Consider the following 21,921-nt stretch of genomic DNA (forward strand, 5'->3'; position numbering starts at 1 on the left):
GTAAATAACGAGCGCTGAAAGTGATGCCGTGGGAAAGGCACCAATTCCACAATGTAATAGCTTCTGTACAGAGGACGTGGGAACAGGCATCCCATTTGTTTATGTAAAATACACTGGCAACATTGTTGGTGTATATCTTGACATGCTTGTGTGCCATTACCAGAAGGAAGTGTTGGCAGGCTAGTTATACGGCTCTTAGTTCCAGTACGTTTATGTGGAGATACCTTTCTTTTGGTGTCCAGAAGCCCCGTGTTGTTAAGTTTCCCATGTGTGCCCCCTGCCCCAGCCCCTGTTTGTTATAACAATGGTGGAAGGCTCTAGCAGCTAAAACAGAATTCCTCTGCATAGGTCTGTCTCTCTGTCAGACCTTCATGGTGATAATAGGCTCGTACACACCAGGTACTTTAGCCAAGTCCTGGTCTAAGAGTAAAAAAAACTGCAAGATACTGAAACAGGAAAGAGAAAAGCCCAAGATCCAAACTAGATGAAGTCTTTTCAGGTAGGCAAGTCCTAGACTCTTTAGGGGTTAGGCTACTACCAACTCAGACCAAGGTTAAAAGAAATATCATGGTTCTCCCTAGGAAACACCATCAATTATAAGCCTTTTGCTCTGTTGGTGCCATTGAAATGTCCTTTTGATTTGTACTCAGTCTCATGCCTTTCCTTGCACATGAGGCCTCCCTGCATAGTCAGAGAGCTGTATGGGAAAATGTGCATCTCAGCCAAGGAGGTGGCTTTCCTCATCTCTATTAGCGCTACAATGACATTAGAAGTAATAGCTTTAGCAGTGATAAAAGCATTAGTCCCTCTACTATTTTTTAAAGTATGGTTAGCATTACTATTGCTATGGGCGGTCAGACCTTCTTGCTCCATGGTATTTTTGGAATTACCAAGAAAACTAAACCCCAGCAAAGTGGTGAGTTTGGATTAAATGCTGTATGTGAATAAATTAAGAGAAGGACAGAGAGAGAGAGAGAGATGGGAGATTGCGCAGGATCTGAAGCCCAAGGTAAAATACCAGCATTATAGTATCAATAGCGATATAATACCATAAGCAGGGGGACTCCCTGTCCTTCTCTTAATTTATTCACATACAGCATTTAATCCAAACTCACCACTTTGCTGGGGTTTAGTGTTCTTGGTAATTCCAAAAATAAAGTAACAGATCTCTGCATAAGCTTTCTCCCCATACATAACTGTTCCAGAACATTCCATGCACATCAGTTCCAAGTGACACACTCCAACCAGCCGCTCTTATGACTCAACAAGAATGATCCAGCATCTTTACGCAAGGTTCAAGCCCCTGACAGCAAGAAAGCTTTGAATACTCTATGCAGGGTTTTGGCATCTGCCACCTTGTTTCTCACAAACATTTATTTTTCTATACAACACTTGATGTCTCTGCCAAACCAGATTGCAAGAGTTAGAAGTTAAACTCAAATCAAGGTCAACATACAGCAATGGTACTCTCAGTGCTCCTGGGCTAAATATAACCAGTGTCAGCATGAAGCACTTTAAAAAAATTACTGTATTCTCTCATAAGGTTCAAACTGGGCAATGTGCATAAAATGCAAATCCGCTCTAGAAATGTCAGAAAAGAAGAAGATTCTAAAATATGTGATTTTCATACTTCTAAACATCAAACAGTGAAAAATCATGAAAATCTAGGATAAAGAAAAAAAGGTTTGATGGCTACAATGACTACGAAATTTAGTGAGACTGTATTTGAAATGATGCAAGTACAATCTAGTTTCTCTCTCTGAGCACCATTTTCAAGTCATAAGTATTCATGGAAAGAAAGACAAGAGAAGATCAGAGGGATGAGAAATGGCATGATCATAATTTGTATTGTAGCAATGCCTAGATGTTCTCATCTCATTGTACAAGGCACAGCATAAAATATGTAACAAAGGAACAGTCAGTCCCCAAACCCAAAAAGCACACAGTCTAGTCACAGGACAAAAGAGAGGGGGACAGAATAGCTGGGGAGCCCAGTGTAACCACCAGACTGTCAAAATATCACAAAGTTCCAGCACACCAGCTGCAGAATATTGTCAACTCTTTTGCAAGCATCATACATTTGATAAAGTCCATGTTAATGTTTCTGCTGTCCAGCTCCTGACGTGTATCTATATAGCTAACCCTCTTGCTCTAGTGACAGTTCCTGAGAGGAAAGCCACTCTGCAGTTTGTTTCAAGGATGTTTTAAAATTATCACCACCAGAGTGTTTCTAGTCATTTCCAGTATGACTAGAGATGGGCCTGAGCTAAAAACTATAGATTCATAGATTTTAAGGCTAGAACATAAGAACGGCCATACTGGTCCATGTAGCCCAGTATACTGTCTTCCAACAGTGGCCAATGCCAGATGCCCCAGAGCGAGCGAACAGAACAGGGAAGCTTCAAGCAATCCCTCCGCCACCACCCATTCCCAGCCTCTGACACGGGTTAGGGGCACCATTCCTACCCATCCTGGCTAATAACCATTGATGGACCTAACCTCCATGAATTTATCTAGTTCTTTCTTGAACCCTGTTGAAGTCCTGGTCTTCACAACCTCCTGTGGCAAGGGGTTCCACTGGCCGACTGTGCGCTGTGAGGAAAAAAACCTTCCTTTTTTTCTTGTTGAAGCTCTTCACAGTCTGCTTTGGTTTTAACTATCTTGAGCAGTTTAGTATCATCTGCAAATTTTGCCACCTCACTGTTTATCCTAAGGATGTTAAGTATTGACTAATCAAAAATTCAATGCATTTTGCATTGACTATTTGATTAGGTGAGAGGGTGCCTCGGCCTTTGAAGCATAGCACGGAACTCGAGATCAGTAGGGGGAGTCCCAAGCTGATCCCGGGCTCCACATGGCGCTGCCGTTTAGAAACATCATACGCAGCCTGGGGACACCCCAGCTGGCTCTGGGCTGCACATGGTGTTTTAAAGCAACAGCACCACATGGAGCCCGGAGTCTGGCCCCAGGCTTCAAGTGATACTGCCACTTTGAAGTACCCTCTCTTCTTCCCCCCTTGCTGCCTCTATCTCATTTGCTTATTGGATAGTCGACTAGTCCATCACATCCCTAGTTTACCCTTTCCTCCAGATCATTTATAAACAGGTTGAATAGAATTGGTCTTAGTACAGACTCCTGAGGGACACCACTAGTTACCTCTGCTTTCTGAAAATTTACCATTTATTCCTACCCTTTGTTTCCTGACTTTTAACCCGTTATCAATCCATGGGAAGATCTTTCCCTAATCCCATGACAACTTGCTTTACTTAAGAGCCTTTGGAGAGGGACCTTGTCAAAGGCTTTGTAGGAATCTAAGTACAGGCAGTCCCCGGGTTACGTACAAGATAGGGACTGTAGGTTTGTTCTTAAGTTGAATCTGTATGTAAGTCGGAACTGGCATCCAGATTCAGCTGCTGAATCTGGACACCAGTTCTGACTTACATACAGATTCAACTTAAGAACCCCAGGCGTCCCCAAGTCAGCTGCTGCTGAAACTGATCAGCAGCTGATTCCAGGAAGCCTGGGGCAGAGCAACTCTGCCTCGGGCTTCCTGTAGTCAGCCGCTGGTCAGTTTCAGCAGCGGCTAACTTGGGGACACCTGGGGTAGAGCAGCTCAGGTGCTGCTGTGTTGGTCCAGTAGCGCGGCCGCTCCTCGGCGCTACTGGACCAACCCAGCAGCACCCCACCTGCTCTGCCCCAGGCGTCCTGATTCAGCCACTGCTGAAACTGATCAGCAGCGGCTGAATCAGGACTCCTGGGGCTGAGCAGCTGGGGTGCTGCCGGGTTGGTCCAGCAGCGCCAAGGAGCAGTGCTGCGAGACCAACCGGCAGCGCCCCACCTGCTCTACCACAGGCCCCGGGCTTTGCTCCACATCTCCCTGGTCTGCTGGGGGGGGCACTAGCTGCGTCCCCCCCCAGCAGACCAGGGAGACGCGGAGCAAAGCGGCGGAGGACCCGGGGCCGGACCCATGGCACTTCCAGCTGATCTGGACCCGGGGCCGGACCTACGGCCGCTTCCAGATCAGCTGGAAGCGCCGCGGGTCGGGCTGGGTCCTGCGTGGCTTTGCTCAGCGTCTCCCTGGTCTGCAGACCAGGGAGACGCTGAGCAAAGCCGCGCAGGACCCGGCCCGACCCGCGGCGCTTCCAGCTGTTCTGGAAGCGGCCGCGGGTCCGGCCCCGGGTCCTGCGCCACTTTGCTCAGCGTCTCCCTGGTCTGCTGGCTCCCGCAGCAGACCAGGGAGACGGGGAGCAGCTTTTCTCGCCCCGGAGGAGGCGGGCGGCGGGACCAGGTGTTCCGCCGCTCGAGTCCTTCGGGGCGAGAATATCCCCGTTCATAACTGCGGATCCGACATAAGTCGGATCCGCGTAACTCGGGGACTACCTGTACACTATATCTACTGGATTCCTCTTGTCCACATGTTTGTTGACCCCGTCAAAGAACTCTAGTAAATTAGTAAGGCATGATTTTCCTTTACAGAAACCATGTTGACTTTTCCTCTACAATTTATGTTCATCTATATGTCTGACATTTTTGTTCTTTACTGTAGTTTCAACTAATTTGCCTGGTACTGAAGTTAGACTTATCAATCTGTAATTGCCACAATCACCTCTAGAGCCCTTTTTAAATATTTGTGTCACATTAGCTATTTTCCAGTCATTAGATACAGAAGCTGATTTAAAGGATAGGTTACAAACCACAGCTAATAGTGCTGCAATTTCACATCTGAGTTCTTTCAGAATTCTTGGGTGAATGCCATCCGGTCCTGGTGACTTGTTACTGTTAAGTTTATCAACTTGGTCCCAAACCTTCTCTAATGACACCTCAATCTGGCACAATTCCTCAGATTTGTCACCTAAAAAGAATGGCTCGGATTTGGCAATCTCCCCAACATCCTCAGCCGAAGCAAGGATTTAATTTAGTTTCTCCGCAATGACCTTATCGTCTTTGAGTGCTCCTTTGGCATCTCGATCATCCAGGGGGCCCATTGATTGTTTAGCAGGCTTCCTGCTTCTGATATCCTTAAATATTTTGCTATTAATTCTTGATTTTTTTGGCTAGCTGTTCTTCAAACTCCTTTTTGGCTTTTCTTATTATATTTTTACACTTAATTTGACAGAGTTTATGTTCATTTCTATTTTCCTCACTAGGACTGAGCTTCCACTTTTTAAATGATGCCTTGTGTGATCATCTAGTCTGACATCCTGCATAACAACAGACACAGAAATTCCCCCAAATAATTCCTAGAGCATACCTTCAATTGTGATTTAAAAATTGCCAAAGACGGAGAATATCCTATAACTCTAGTAGTTCCACTAGTTTTCAACCTTTTTCATTTGCGGATCACTAAAAAATGGTGAATAGGGGGGCAGATTTCTTATAGAAAGCTAAAGCATAGACTTCAGATCCCTAAGGGCTGATGGATGACATGTTGAAAACCACTGAAATAGATCATTACTCTCACTGTTAAAAATGTACTCCTATTTCAAGCTTGAATTTACCTATCTTCAACTTCCACCAAGTAGACCTTAAAAAACAAGTAGTCCTGTGGCACCTTAAACACTAGCCAAAATATATAAAATTATGAGTTTTTAATGGGTAAAACCCACTTCCTCACATGAAATTGGAGTGGAAATAACAGAAACTAAGGGACATATATAACAGCAGAATTAGCACCTGTCAATTGTAGGATCCAAGTTAATGAGGCTAATTAAGTGGGCTGGATGTGTCCCACACAAAGCTTTTGATGTGGAAATGCAGAAAGGAAGGAGAAATTGGCTTTGTTATGCGCCAACCAGTTCATGTCTTTGTTCAAGCCCAGGGTAAGGGTGTCAAATCTGGAGATGAACTCCTGTTCTGCAGACTCTCTGTAATTTGTTTGTGAAATTCCTTTGTAGAAGAATGGCTATATGTAAATCCATGACTGAGTGACTAGGCAGGTTAAAATGTTCCTCTACAGATTTGTGTGTTAGCATTTCTGATGTCTGATTTTTGTTACACCTTTTTCTGCAAGACTGACAAGCCCATTATCAATTATGTGTTCCCTACATAAGTATTTGTAGAGTATAATCAAGTCACCCCATAACCTTCTCTTTGTTAATCTTTTCTAATTCTTTTTCTGGAAAAGCGCGTCTACATTGGCCACGGACGCTTTTCCGCAAAAAGTGCTTTTCCGGAAAAGCAATCTTCCAATGCAGACGCGCTTTTTCCGGAAATACTTATAACGGAAAACTGTTCCGTTTTAAGCATTTCCGGAAAAGGGTGCCGGTGTAGACGTAGCCAAAAAGTGTACTCTTTATACCATTATCCAAATCACTGATGAAGATATTAAACATAACTGGACTCAGAAACTATTCCTGTGGGATCTCACTTGATATGTTGTTACAGGACTATGAACCACATTCCTTACTCTCAAGGAATGGTTTTCCAACCAGTTCTGCACCCACTTTATAGTAGATGCACTGAGGTTATATGTCCATAGTGTATATATGAGCAAGTCATACAAGACCGTAAAATCAAGATACACTATATATACTCCCCACTACCCCGCAACCAAGAAGGCTTATTATCCTGTCATAAAAAGCTATTAGATCGGTTTAACATTATTTTTTCTTCACAATTCCATACTGTGTGTTATTTATCACCTTATCTGCTATATGTTTGCAAATTGATCTCTTAATTATTTGCTGCATTATCTTTTTGGGTATTGAAGTTAAACTGACTTGTCTGCAATTCCCCAAGTTACACTTATTTCCCTTTTTATAAACGTACATTATATTTGTTCTTTTTCAGTCCTCTGGAATCTCCTCCCTCCCCCCCACCCTCGCCCTGCATCTACCATGACTTTTCAAAAGATAATTGCCAATAGCTCAAATCTCCTCAGTAAGCTCTCTGAGTATTCTAGGATGTATTTCATCATCAAGCCTTGTTGACTTCAAGATGTCTAAGTACATTTTAACTTGTTCTTTCCTTATTTTAGCTTCTAATCTTACCTTATTTTCACTGATATTCACTGCATTCGACACTTAGTCACTACTACTACTAAACTTTTTGGTGAAAATTGAAACAAAAAAGTAATTTTGCATCATTTAGATCATCCATATTAACAGGGATACCTTGTGTCACTTTGACAGTTCAAAAATCTCGTCAGAATTTTCTAGTTTTCAAGCACAAAATGATGACATTTAAAGTGCTTAGTGTTGTGGGGCATTCTGCCCCTTGGCACTCTCTCTGCTGACCTAGTGTGATGCTGCAGACACTCCCAGCCTTGGCTTCTCTTCTCTTGGGGCTCCTTAAGAAATCAACACAGTCCATAAGGATGCAACACAAAATTGCCTTGCGTGGGGGTTCTATTTTTTATCAAAACTGAAGTAGACTTAAAATAAATTCTCTCCCCTTCTGTTTCGAGATTGCACAGTCTGTCATAAGAATAATGGATTCTGATTTTTTAAAATTTGATCACCTTATATTTTGGAATTTTTTCACATAACTGGGCAGATGATCACTGTCAAAACAATGTCACATCAGAGCTTCAAGTCCTGACAAGTTAATTCCTAGTCTGCATGCAAGACTAATAGAAGCAAGAAATCAACATTGCCACCACACAGGACAGATCAAGTGAACCCTTTGAAAACGTAATTTCCTCTAGTGATGGTAAAATCTCTCATTTATCCCAAGTTCAACTGCATTTACAAAAAACAACTGCAGTATGGAAACTACTATGTTCAAATGTCTTCAATTATCACAGTACGTTCCTTTTGCCAGCTATATGACCGTGACACATTTTTAAGAAAGAGATGGGTAAATGGCCCTTAATCAACCTCTAAATCTGTGTACAAATATCTTTGTGTTTTTACAGAAGAGCCTTTAAACAGATTTTATTTCTCTCAAGTTATTTAAATAACTATTTCCAAACTGCAATAGCATCTCTGTTCTGCACAGAGTTATGCTATACTGCTATAATATATTTCTAGCAATTTATAGTCCCAGGGTAGCACTATTTAGCATACCACTACCAAATATTAAGGCTCTATCAAGGTTTGGAGTAACATGTGGAGTATAATGAGTAGTCCAAGACTACCATGAAGGCCTAGCAGAAAGTCAGAGAGAAATGGATTAGAAAGAACTCAGCAGCAGAGAAAGATAGCAAGAAAAAGACAAAAAAAATCATCAACCCAACACCCTACTTCCCTGGCTGTAATTTCAGGCAAAAGCAGAGCTAGTTATGCAAAGTAAAGGGGAGTAAGGAAATCTTCTGCAGCTACACATGGTGATTATAACCCCTTCTGCCACAAGAACAAGAATTAAAGGATCAGATTCACCAGTGTACTCTGCCTGCTTTGAACTACACCAGTGCTGCAAGGGAGATATAACTCATGTTATCTAGCCAGGTAAACTAAATTTCTAGATGCTTCACTTTCCTGGAGCGGCCCAGGTAGTCAGAAGATACCAGTGAATCTAGCCCACTGCCTTTTTAAATTTGGCTTTGCACAAGCTTTCATCATGGAAGCACAATATAAAATAAGATCCAACCCATCAGCTTTGTACCATTTCTTCAACTTTCCACAGCAAAATGCCCAGATAGAGATTCCAAGAAAGTTTTTTTGAATTTCAACATTTGATTTATTATTAGGGTTGCCAGGCATCTGGTTTCCAACCAGAATGCCCAATCGAAAAGGAATCCTGGCGGATCCAGTCAGTATTGATGACTAAGTCATTAAAAGTCAGCTGGCCACCCACAGCAGAACAGACACCCAGCCACAAAGCAACCAGAAGCTTCCAGCACCTCCCTGTGTCTCCTGGGGGAGGAGTGCCAACAGTGGCCCTGCATGCCTGCCCAAGACCACTAATAGGGTTGGGTCCACCTTCGAATTTACCAGTGGCAGCAATGGGAAGCAGAGTGACCAAGCCATAGTCCACTTTGCTTCTCTGGCTCCCGGGTGCGCTGCTCCACTTCCTGCTGGCAGTGAGTATGGGGAACACTTCCACCCCTTCCCCAAAAGCCCCTCCACCAAGCAACATGGCTGGGAGAGCAGAGCAGGTTGGGTCTATGTTACTCCGCTTCCTGCCACTACTGCCGGTGAGTGCAGGGCCATATCCAATAGGGCCCTGCTATTTCCATGCCTTGCTGCTCACAGCTCCTGTCCTCACATCCACGATCAAAGCCCCTTCCAGTGTCCCCTGTAAGCGAAGAGCCTGGGTGCCCACCCAGGAAAGATTCAAATGCTGCTCAGCTAATTAGCTGAGCACCCGCAGCCAGCAGTCTGTGTTTCTACTGGTGGTGCACATCCACCTATGCCTTGGCACACACAAAATTTATTCTGCACATGGATGGAAAAAAATATAGAGAAAACAACATCCTCCTCCCCCACAGAGACTTGCATAGGGCACCAAAACTTCTACGGAGAGTCCTGTTGACTGGAAATGCTGGCTTGGCCACAATGTACTATGTCTTACCCTTTATATCTCTATGTTAACTTAAAGATTTCCCAATGCTGTGTTCCACTTCACTAATGAAACCTTCCGTTTTGAAAGGCCTTCCTGGTGTCACTACAAGTAACTGCAGAAGTGCATTGGTCCTTGAAGTGTATACGACTCCCAGTCAGAGATCTGAACTCAGCTGGAGTCACTGGGCAGAGCGCCCAATGTACTGTCTTTTATGGGGGAGCATCTCTAAATTATAAACTTTCACAAGCATATGCCCAAGAACTACTAGAAAGTGAGGCATGAGACAGAACCAGTGAGCTCTGCTGTCTGAAAGACTGAGTTTAAAGCCCTGTAGAAAAAACAACAGAATTCCCGTAGAACTGTGGTTCTCAACTGGTGGTCCATGACGACTTTTTCAGCAGTCCACAGGAACATTGTCCGAAGTCACATGGCGTGAGCAGGCGCTGCCATTAGACTGTTTTATGTCGTGTTCACAAGCACACGGCACGTCATCCATTGCGTCACCTATGATGCAACCACGTTGTGTTGCCAGTAACTTCTGTCTGAGGCTCTGAGCATCAGTGTAGCTGCCACCATTGTGCTGAGCGATTGCTGTGTTGTTCGTCCTGTGCTACATGTGCTGGAGGTGGTCCATGAAAATTTTTTGATTGGCCTGGTGGTCCGTGGACTGAAATGAGTTGAAAACCACTGCTGTAGAATGTCCTTGCTATGCCTCTCAGTTCTTCAATGTATCCACTTGGCTCTTTGATGGCATGCTACTATAGTACAATAATATGCCAAATCCTCACCTGTTGTAAATCAGCATAGGCAATGGGAAACTTGCCGGTCACATCTCTCTCCTCAGAATTCAATAATAAATAGTAGCTTCCCAAACCTCTCATCATTTCTAACAAAACATAAAAGATTCTTCCACACTATTAAAGCTAAAATTTTTCCCTGATGACGTGACAGAATCAAAAGGATGGAGAGCCGTGTTAAAAATGAAAGTACCAATTTAAAAATAGATTGCTGCAGACCAGACAAAAAGGAAATCAGGAAATCACCAAACAACCAAAGGATCAAAGAAGAATATTTTCTTGTGAAAATATGACACTAACTCTGCTTTTTCCTGGTTTCTCAGAATGCCTCTTCCTTGCCCATCTATCCTTTCAACCCACTGCATCAAAAAGAGAATTCATACAGAGCTTTGCCAGTACCATGCAATTCACTGGAATTGTTCAATCCTATTTTTTTTTCACATTGTTGCCCTTTCTGCACATTCCACTTTATGTGTTGTGGGCCACTGTCTAGGTTAGAAAAGATTCTGCAGGATTCTCCCAAATGAGAAACAAACACACACAAAAAAGAAAAAAGTAAGGCAAGCAAATGAGACACTAAAAGGAATCTTATAATTCAGCCCCACATGAAAACTTCTACTAGAAATCTGGCCCCAAACTCAAACAGTCTTGAGTTGGAAGTCTTCCACTGCTAAGCATCTTAGACAAATAGAGCATAAATGTTTGATGACGTGAGTGAGGTTCAGCAGTTTCATGTGCACAGCTTGAAAATGCTCTTTGAGCTACTGCCAGTTCTTAGGTTTGGGCTCCTAAAGATTGATTTATTTAGCCATCAAATTATACAATCAAGGAAGATATAAAATTGCAGCAAATACTCCAGAATGTGTCCTTTGCCATGACTGCACTACTGGCATTTGTGTCTTGAGAACCATACATCTCCCTCAGCCTTACACCCTGTAGAACTGGAGCATTTGTTTTGTAATTATATTTTGGCCAAATGGCAAATCTCAGCTGGAAGAGTACTGTTCAATCCACTCCACCCATCTGGTACAGTTTTCTGACTGACAAATCAGCACGTGTAACAATTTAACTTGAAATATGGAGAAATTTATGAAGCACAAAAAGGTAGCAAGGCCTGAAAGCACAAAAGGAATTAGGTGTCTAAGCCCCTGTTTTTGGCACCTAAGTCTCAGTTTAGGGACCACTGTGACGCACAAAATCCCACTGACCCCTGGAGATGACTAAACTCACTCAGGGCTCGTCCAGATTACATCCCTCTTTCGAAAGAGGGATGTAAATGAAGCACTTCAAAAGTGCAAATGAAGCGGGGATTTTAATATCCCACGCTTCATTTGCATAATCCCGTCCCAGTGGTCTTTCGAAAAAGGGTACTTCGAAAGTGAAACCACAGTCCAGACGTAGTTCTTTCCAGGAAAAAAAAAACCCTTTTTCAAAAGATCCTGCATGCCTAAAAAAATGAGGAGTACGGGATCTTTTGAAAAAGGATATTTCGAAAATGAAACCACAGTCTAGACGCGGTTCTTTTGAAAAAAAAAAAAAAAAAAAAACCAACCAACAACAAAAAAAACCCCTTTTTCGAAAGACCACTGGGACGGGATTATGCAAATGAAGCACAGGATATTTAAATCCCCGCTTCATTTGCACTTTCCAAGTGCTTCATTTACATCCCTCTTTCGAAAGACAGATGTAGTCTAGACATAGTGTATGAGCCTAAGTCTTAGCAGTAAAAGTTCCCTAGATGCCTAACTTTCTTACTCTAGGCATGCAAACTGATGTTTTACTGTAGGTATTCAATCACCTACCTCCTGCTAAAGCCCCAGAGTGATTCACAAGCCAGGGAAATACAGATTTTCTTCCACCTAATCAAGTTTAAAACCCAATCCAGTAGGCTTGCCTAGAGGGCACCAACTAAGACAGTGATTTAATTTTTGCCACACAGTTTTGCCTTGTTTCTCCTTTATCCCTGTTATTACAGCCCATGCTTCTAGAGAGTCTAAAATTTAACAATCAGAAAACAGTTATGTAAAAAGTTCACAGATCTTCTCCCCATGAGCATCCAGTCATACCTGCTGATTTTACTGACAAAAATAAAAGTTTGCTGCCTTTCATTCTGTTATCACTATAGTGCTAACATAGCTATGGTTGGCTACATGGATTCCTTTCTGGCTCATGGTAAGTAAACTCCAATAGCAAACTATTTCAGAGTACAGATTTGCACATTGTCACTGCACATTAAGTACACACTAATACTCCTCAGTTAAATCAGGTTTACTGGCAATGAAGCACAAACTAGAAAGAGCACAACTACATTTTCTGATACCATGGTGAGTTTGAAGGGCTGGTAGCTGAGGGGAAAAGTTGTTACTTTTAAACTGAACGAACTGTATTATGTTATCATTTAGAACAACTATTATGGAAATCCATAATGCCATTTTACAGTACTAAAATTTGATTCTTCCTTAAACATTATAGAAATAAAAGAGACCATCAGCAAACAGGGATACAAAATATAATGAGACAGACAACTGACAGTATGCTAGTTTTACTTTATAAAACAGATTTACTAAATTGTTTCAATTGTTGCCTCCTGCTCCAAAACAGTGGGGAAAGATTTCCATAAAAGCTAATCCTACCTTGTAACAATTTTTAATATTTAATACCTGGCATTTGTTGATTAACTAGTAATTATAGGAGAATGGCCCAATTAAAAAAATTCATATCCGAGCAAAGGCAGTTAATTAGTAACAACTAAACAATTTTATTATAAAACTGTTGCAATAAAAACATTTGAGACAATTTTCTCCATGAACACATAGCTCCCAAGTTGAGATTTACACAAGGCCTTTGAAGAGAACATGAATCCTCACACTTAAAAAAATAAAATAATAAAAAAAAGGAACTTCATGGAGCAATAACCATAATTAGAATATGAAGTAATTTTTACCCTGTCATACCTTTGAATAAAATATTACAATATACATTAAAACTTGCTATGATGTCTTAGATACTGAAAAAATGTTCAAACTGAAACAAGACAGACAGCAGTTCACTTAAGTTTTAAATATAAAGGAAAAGTATGAAAGCAAATTGCTGTTCTAGTAAATGTAAATAATGCCTTAGGAAAAAAAATAGATCACCCATCTGACAGGTTTTAACACTAAATTAGTGAATGACATTTTATGAGTCTGTAGTCTTACCTTTGAGAGCCTTTATTGCACATTATTATTTAAAATTAAGAATGGCAGCAGAAGACTGTTTGCATTGCATCTGTATTTTTAATTTTTTAAGTAAAACTAGTAACTAAAATGTGCTCTATTATGCTTTCTTCCAAAACCAAAATCTAAATTGGATTCCTTTCCAGCTCATCATCAACATAACTGTTAAGTAAACTGTTATACAGGGTACAAACAGCCTGAACTGATCCATTAGAACACTACCTTGTCCTATTTCCAGTATTTCCCCAACATTTAGTTAATGATTTAGCGTGCATGCACACACACATTCAATCAGCAACTAAGTATAGATAGGCTGAAGGATAGTCAGGAATGGCTAATATTTTATTTTAAATGCATATATATTCAAACAATTGGAAAACACCAAATTTAAATATGGGTCCCCATCCTGTTCCCAACGAAGTGACCAGTAAAACTCCCATGGACATCAGTGGTACAGGATCAGATCCAGAGGCTCCAGTTCATCAAAGCACATAAGTACATGCTTAATCTTAAGCATGTATGTAAGTGCTTTATGATGCACTGCCATAGCTGGTTTATAACACTATATGGTTATATTTACATTAACTATGTCTGCCTTCCTTCTCTCCCCCTCTCCCCCATTGTCCCCCAATTGTTTGCTGCATTCCAGTGTCAAGTCTTGCTTGAAATTGGATTATCAACTCTTTGGGGCAGGAACCACACTGTAATCCTAACTAGGGTCTGGGGTGGATACAAAAATGAATAAAATAATTAATAATAATGTAGATTATTTCTATTTAGAATTGCAATATATATCCAGGGAACCAGATTCACCACTGGTAGACATGACTCCATTCAAAGGCAATTGGCACTGAGCACCCTTATGCCCACCATGAACTTGGCCCCCCAATATCTGAGCAATAGAAAGTCCTCCACAGTATTATCCATCAAGTTAGATTTTTTGTTGTATTTCCTATAGATAATGAAGTCCTGATTCTACAGTGTGTTCAGTTAGACCCTATACCCTGTGTACAGTCCCACTGCAACATATAAGGCTCTGTACAGTCACAGCAGTGCATTCGTACACGTCTCTTTGCAGGTCTGATATTCTAAATTGGGGCCCAAGACTTCTCCAATTCAAATCTATGGGTCCTTGCTTAGAGGAAATGGGGGCATCTGAAAAGTAATAAAATAGTTAAAAACTAGGGTTTGGAGAGTGGAGGAAAGAGGGGAAAAGGCAAAGAAGATTGCTTTAAAATGTACACTAGGCAAAAACTAAAAATATAGCTTCCCCTCATGTAAGAGAGAGAGTTGTGTATACTTATATTACAAAACTATGCATCTAAACCATTTCCTAAACATGGAAAACTGCAGAAAACAACCAGCATACAGAACTTTAATCAGTTAGCATCTTTGCTTAGCAGTTTGGTTATGAAATTCAGAGAAATATAACAAATGTAAAGATCAGAGGATTACCTTGTTCCAGTCTAAAGCATAGGGAACGTTTGGCAGCTTCTATCTCTGGAGTTGGATGATCCAGAATATGTCTACACCACTGCAGAGGACTCAGTAATTTCTCTTGGGGTGTGAGGGTCTTAGTAGGCGAGACATACAACCTCAATTAAAATATGCAGAAATATTAGCATGTACTCAGTACATAAATTTTAAATTTTTGTATACTTGATTGAAAGGGTATTAAGAATTCCTGTTTTAACATGAACATTTCTATAATACTTTATTTTTAAGAGCAAATAAGTCCCCAAGACCATATTAGAAAAAATTACCCCAAATTTAGGCAAATTGTGTCAATAGTAATATAATATTACAGTTTTCATAGACAGTACATATACCCCAAAGAGACAGATTTTATATTTTCTGTGGATATTTAATACTTATTGTAGATTTAAAATTTGCAGTGCTTAACTTTGTATTTAAGAACTTCACAGTAACATCTTTTACATTCTTAACTTCAGTGATTTCCCCAACCATGTCAGAATTGACAGGGTATTACAGTTTTCATGAGTAGTATCTCTCCCACAAGATACAAAAGATTTTGTATAGCATACTGTACATTACATACAGATCTTAGAAATTTAAAGTTTGCCAGATGATTATGATGATTTTTACGTTTCTGGATCCATCCAGATGAATCAACTTGCAGAAATAGAGGTGTAGGAGAAGCTGTTCTATTTTTGTCTAAGCTTGGAATATAATAGGAAGCTAACCAGAGACAAGTGTATTTGAATATCTAGTAATCTCCTGTGCCCCTAAGACAAAGTTTACATTTCTACTGGTGCTTAAACCACCACATGGTAAGAGGCTTGATGGCTTTGACAGCTAAATTCTCAAAGCCAGTGCCCAGACTGTTGGAGTCCTCCCAGATTTTGACAAGCATGCAGACATGGGTTCACCTGGGAAGTACACAACTTTCCGGATGAACTATCATTAGCTGCTTAAGACAACTCTCAGCTTCCTCACTGGACATCATAGCCTGCTTGTATAACACCACTGTGCATTAGAAACAAACTCTTAAGTAGGATATCAAAAGTAGGACAAAAAGGCACACTGGCCATGAAACAGAATGTGAATAGCAGCCATAAAAAGGCTAAAGTCAACACAAAAGGACAAGTCTCAGATGATTACCAATTAGAGACAAGAGTCCTTTACAGTTCAGTTATTGGTGCAAAAACCTGCTCAGCTCAGTAGTGAGCTATTATTATGTAATGCCTGCCAAGTAGCTTACTGTTGGGGAAAGAAATTGGTACTTGCAATTCAACTCCTAATGGACCAGTGTCATCATCATAACTGGTACCCTTGTTTGCAATCCAAGCAGAGTTCCAGGACTAAATATTTCTGACAATAGGGCTAAATTCCCCTCGCTTAATATAGTGGTTGGATACACAATTAATACTCATAATTAAAAACTATAGTGAACCACATATGGACTGAAAATAACATCTTAAATTCACTGTTAACTTTCAGCAATATTTTGAAATTAAAACAAGTGACTGATGAGTTCTTAAATAATTTGATGTTTACACAGAAAGATGACAACCAAGGAAAGTTTTGACTTGTTTGTAACAAAGGGTTTTTTTTTCTTTTTGAACTGCAATTTTTAGAATATTACAAAAGCAGTTCGGATCCAATATTTTTTTTAAAAAATCAATAGTGAGGATTTTATTGGCCTTTGGCTTTCTAGATTTGACACATTATTTTAAAAAGGGGATGTTTTTGATGATCTCTTAAAAAAGATTAACAATAACCACACAACAGCTAACTGACAAACTACCGCTGACCTGCAATGAAAATAACCAGAGATTTATCCCTGAAGGAAATATGTAATGCACCCTTAGTTTTATTAATTTTAAACAAGTAATTGTTTTTCAGAAGCACACCCAGGGTTAAATTCCACATCTCAATAAAGTACATACATTCAGTTCCAACTGATACCATATGTAGGCAGAATTTGCCCCCAAAATAGCAAAATTCTTTCCAAAGAGCAAACCAAAGCTGACATTTGCACTACAATATCTGAAATAATATTGATCCAATACAGTCCTAAAATGTAAGCATATACAAAACAATTTTAAATGTGACTGGCCGAGGAAAATGGATACCCCAAATCAACTAAATAAAACCAGAAAAATAACATCCCCACTACATTATCTGGCATGAACAATAAAGGAAGTGTGAAATTATAAAACTGATTCATCCCAGTCATATTCCCAAAACAGTCCATTACAATACAATGTTCTGCAGAATCAATTGGTACTTATAAGTCAAATATGACAATCACTTATATCCTATTTATCCATAATTGTTGGTGATTCCCACGAGAAGAACTTCAAAAGAGCTTCTGTTATCTAAAAATCTTTATAGAGATAGTTACATTTTGGTGTGTCTTAAGACCCTACCTACTTTACCAAAATAACCATGTTTAAGCAAGGTTCTGGCTCAACTGAATTGTATCAGGATATGCTCTTAGCTGCATGGATTTTAAAACTATTTTAGAACATGTTAAGGAAACATTATCACCTGGATAGATACCCAAGCTAAAATATGGCTCTTAGACATAATTATAACATGTTTTCCCCAACTAACGTTTTCATACAGTTGAACTATAACCATGTTTAAATATGGTTAATTTTATAGTGCTGACCATTCCAGGTCATTTTCTGTAGTATTTATTAGCATTCCCGAGGATTACTGCACAAGCTAGTGAGATATCCAAGTTACAAGACACTAAACAATTCTGAGTATCTTTGGTCTGACAGAGTGGGTGGTAATATATTTTATTGGGCCAACTTACATTGATGAGGGTTCTTCTTCGGCTGTTACTTCACTCACCCTGGCTCTTTAATACACTGGGACCAACACACAGCTACAACAACACTGAGTCTCTTTTGTCCTTTCATGAGCATAAAGAAACAGCCATAAATATTCCCCTAGTTCAATTTTATTTTTTGCTTCTTCCAGTTTAACAACACATATTCATGCAGAAACCATGCACATAAACAAACAACAACTGCATGACAAGAATGCCCAAAACTCTAAAGCTCTCCTATATCGCTGAAAATTGAAATTCAACTTGAGAGAGGGTAGTGTTCTGAGAAAGAGCATGGCCAGTATAAGGAGACTTGAAAGCATTCCTTATTTTTAAAAGAAGGCTGTTAATTTACTACATTGTAGGAAGTGCTAACTGAAAAGAAACAATAAAAGGCTTAATATGAAAATTAAAAGATGATATATTTACCAGTCATGTTTCTCTTCAGTAATAGCTTGTCACTACACTTTAACCAGCTAAGTTTTAACCTAAACCAGATTTGTCCCTTTAAATCTTCCTTCCTGACATCTACCACTTCATAATTGCACATTTGTGACAGTGTTAATTTAATGTCTTGAATGAATGGCTAGTGAGGTCACCAAATCTTAAAGCTCACTCAAGTGTGAGAGCAAGGAAGACAAATGTGTTTAGTAGGAACAATAAAATTCAACGCAAAAGACTACACCCTGATTTTTTTTTAATCATTACTGAGTAGGTTTCAGTTGCAAAGACCGCCTGCTCTACCCAAGGGATAGATTCGAAGTCAGCCGTGCAAAGGTGATGGAGCGGGGCGATTAGGAGATGAACTCTAGCCTTGAGAAGCAGTCGACAACGGAGGTCTCAAAACAGCTCCTTTCCATTGAGAGAGTTAATCAGACAAGCCCAGATGACACATTTAAAAAAAAAACAGATTTAAGATGCAACAAAACCAGATCAAATGGATTTTAGGGTTAATGCTAATCAGGGAGTTGCAAGCACCAGCTGTAAAAGAATTAGGGAAGACGGCGGTGGGACTTAGCCAGGCTGCACGGTGAGAGCCGGGCTCTCCATGCTCAGTAAGGTTCCCGCTATTCCCCCCCCCCCCCCCCCTCCTCTGATAAAGCCCCTGGCGCTCTCGGTGAGGGGACACTGCCCTGGGGCGGCCGGGCCCGGGCTGAGACAATAACAGGGAGAGAGGAGCCGCATGTACCATGTGTCCTCGTCCTGGCTGCAGTCCCCGTCCTCCAGGTCCAACACCTCCACCTCGTCCAGCACCGTGGCTGCCCCCGCAGCGGGGATGCTCCCGGCCTCCTGCCCGCCTCCTGCCACCGCGGCCAGGCCAAGGGCAGGCTTGAAGTAGACGAAGGGCTCCGGCGGGCCCAGGCTAGCGGTGCACAGGAGGGTGGGCGGCGGGCTGGGCATGCAGAGGGCCCCGGCGGTCGGCGCGGGGGTGGGCGGCAGCAGCAGGCGGTGCGGGCTGGCCGGGCCCGGGGGGGCGGCGGCCGCGGCGCGGCTCCGCAGCTGCTCGTTCTGCTTCTCCAGCTTGCGCACCAGCTCCTGCAGCTTCTTCACCTCCAGCTCGGCGCTCACCACCGAGCCCGCCCCGGGCCCCTCCGCCGCCATGGCCGGCGGCTGCAGCCAGGCAGCCTCCATCCGCCCCGCCCCGCGGGCACCTGCTCCCGCACGGCTGCCGGGCTCCCGCTGGCGCGTCTCTCCGCGTCGCTCGCTGGCGCGCAGTCTGCTCGGCGGCAGCCGCCTCCCGTCAGCAGCGCCAGCCCAGCGCGGGGGCTCCCCTCCCACCGGCGCGGGAGCGGCCCCCGCACAATGGGAACAAAGAGCGGCCCGGCTCCAGCGCCCTGCGCCGCGGGGGGAGAAGGCGCGGGCGCCCGAGGAGGAGCGGGGCTGAGGAGAGGCTGCTGTCGTCCCCCTCGCCGCGCAGCGTAGCTGGAGCCACGCCCGACAGCGGCAGCATCCTCGCCCACCTAGGCTGTGTCAGCAGCCCGTGCGGGCGTGGAGGGGCACTAGGGGGCTCCTCTCCTTCCTCCTCCCCCGTCTCACCCAGCGGGGAAAGTGACATTTCTCTGGGGTGCTGCCCTATTGCAGCCTGTGTCCCTGCCAGCTTTTACATAAGCTCCCTGCTGGCTTTTGCCGCAGTTCAGCCAGCTCTTGCCGGAGCGGTGCACCCCCCCCTTACTTTCACCTCTGGGCTCACCCCGAACACTGACAACAGCAGCTCTATCATAGGCACAGGACAGTGGTGGGAAAGACAGAGCTGCCTCTGATCCAGCTTCTGCCCCATTTACACTCTGTGCCCCTTGCGGTTGTATCTAGCACGTGAAACTTCCACACACACAGCCCCTGCTAAGCAATCCACCGCTTTTTTTATTTTATTTTTTTTAAACACCCTGAGCCCTCACTCGGCCAAACTATGTGGTAGTTTAAACTAGAATGAAATGGGTCCCACGGATGTGGGAATGCATTCACTAAAACCCAAGTCTTTCAACAATAGGTGGTGTGGATCCAGCTGTGATAGCTACTGCCTGAGTCTAATTCTGAATGGGGTGGCTTCTGTATTGGCATTCCTTTTTTTATAAAGCCATGTAATTAAAGTCTGGGGGTGTTGGGATAATAATTATGCAGTTTTAGCTGGGTAGGAATGAAAAATCACAAATTGAAACCTTTATTTTGAAATAAAGGTGTTAACCAGATGTTCTTTAGTCATTATATAACCATATAGGTGTGTGAGAACATATGTATCTGTGAGCCTGTAGTGAGTTGAGGTGTTTGGAGCTGATAATGAGAAAAGTGCAAATATGTGGTTGGGAATATATAACAGCCATAGATGATACTGGAAAGACATTTAATCCAGTCTGAGTGAAATACAACTAACTAGATAATGAAACAACTGTTTATACATTTCAGAATCATTGATTTTTAAAGCCTCTTCCCTTTGAGATAGATTTCCTTCCCTTGCTCAACACATTTTGATTATCTTATATATTTTGAATCTTGGTTTAATAATGGGATAATTAATTATTTTATGGAGCTGAATTTTGTCAGAGTTTAAACAAAACTGTTGGCTGCTTAACTGCTGATAGTCAGAAAAGCCTGAGTGAGTTATTTCACATGTTGCTCATTCAAAATGGAAGTTAGCGATGGACGAGAGTGAGTCTAATAAGAAAACATCTAAAGAGAACAGATACAATACTAAACTAACTCCAAGGTATTTACTCTGAATAGTTACGGTAACAGTAACAGTTACTGGTGCATTGTCACTTAAGCTACAGTAAAAAATAATTTTGCACTTAAATGGCACTTGACCTATTCAAATCACTGAACAAACATTAAACTAATTGTTCAGCATAATATCTTTCTTAGGTAAGTAAGGACTACTATGCCTATTTCATGGGACGACAAAGCAACAACAGTGGTGTTCTGTGCCCAAGACCCCTAAGATGTTACAGAGCCAAGGACTCCCTGACTTTCAGTTTTGTGACATTTTCTTCAAACCCGATCTATTACTATAGGAGCAGCTAAATGTTGCCTAAGTTAGGGAAAAGGAAATACAAAACCAAGATTTGCTGAAGTTAGTGAATTTTCAAGTGTTAGTAATTATTAAAACCAGTTAAGTGGCAGCTACCCATTCATTCAATTCCTCTTTTTTGATAGAATAGCAGGGGTAGGTACTCTGCAATCACAATGGTATTTTTATTTTAATCTGCATGTGGTCAGTGTCAACTCCCTTCCTGGGATTTGACCTGAGGACCTAGTTTCCTGTCAAGAGCCAAAGCAGACATTGGACTCATTCAGTCCAGCACCATTTTGTCTTATTTAGACTCTTTGGAGCCAAATTCTCTTGATTTATGCCTTTACGGCACCTTGCACAATGAGCCCCAGATCCTGTTTTGGACTCCTAGGTACTCTTGCAATGCAAATAACAACAGTAACTATAATTGGCAGGAAGGGAAGATTCCAGCAATAGTAAGTTTTATCATTATAGGATGAATATGATGCGCAACATACAAAGAAACCCTTTAAAATGAGCAACTGAAAAGTTTTTTTTTCCTGTACTCTGTACTCCTAGGGAAAGAGCATTTCAAAATGTTAATAATATAAAAAAAATTACTGAAGCCCCAACTCTTTCATCTTTATTCATAGTGAATAATACATTCTAATTTTCACC

General features: G+C 41.8%; 1 protein-coding gene across 3 annotated transcripts in view; it reads right to left on the reverse strand.

Moving 5' to 3' along the window:
* Positions 1 to 20,010, reverse strand: part of SLAIN1 (SLAIN motif family member 1) — a 61,074-nt gene extending 41,064 nt beyond the window's left edge. Inside the window, exons 1-2 of one of the 3 annotated variants that reach the window (XM_006116450.4) lie at positions 18,949 to 20,010; positions 14,912 to 15,051 (exon numbers count right to left, since the gene is read on the reverse strand). In XM_006116450.4, the coding sequence (XP_006116512.3) occupies positions 14,912 to 15,051; positions 18,949 to 19,391 (583 nt within the window). In that variant the 5' untranslated portion in view covers positions 19,392 to 20,010. Of the gene's footprint in view, positions 1 to 14,911; positions 15,052 to 18,188; positions 18,526 to 18,948 lie in introns of those variants that run through there. The other 2 variants (XM_014570166.3, XM_025181367.2) reach the window with 2 other exon arrangements.
* Positions 20,011 to 21,921: the final 1,911 nt, after the last annotated feature.

Source organism: Pelodiscus sinensis, chromosome 1 (assembly GCF_049634645.1).
Source record: "Pelodiscus sinensis isolate JC-2024 chromosome 1, ASM4963464v1, whole genome shotgun sequence".
Taxonomy (NCBI): domain Eukaryota; kingdom Metazoa; phylum Chordata; order Testudines; family Trionychidae; genus Pelodiscus; species Pelodiscus sinensis.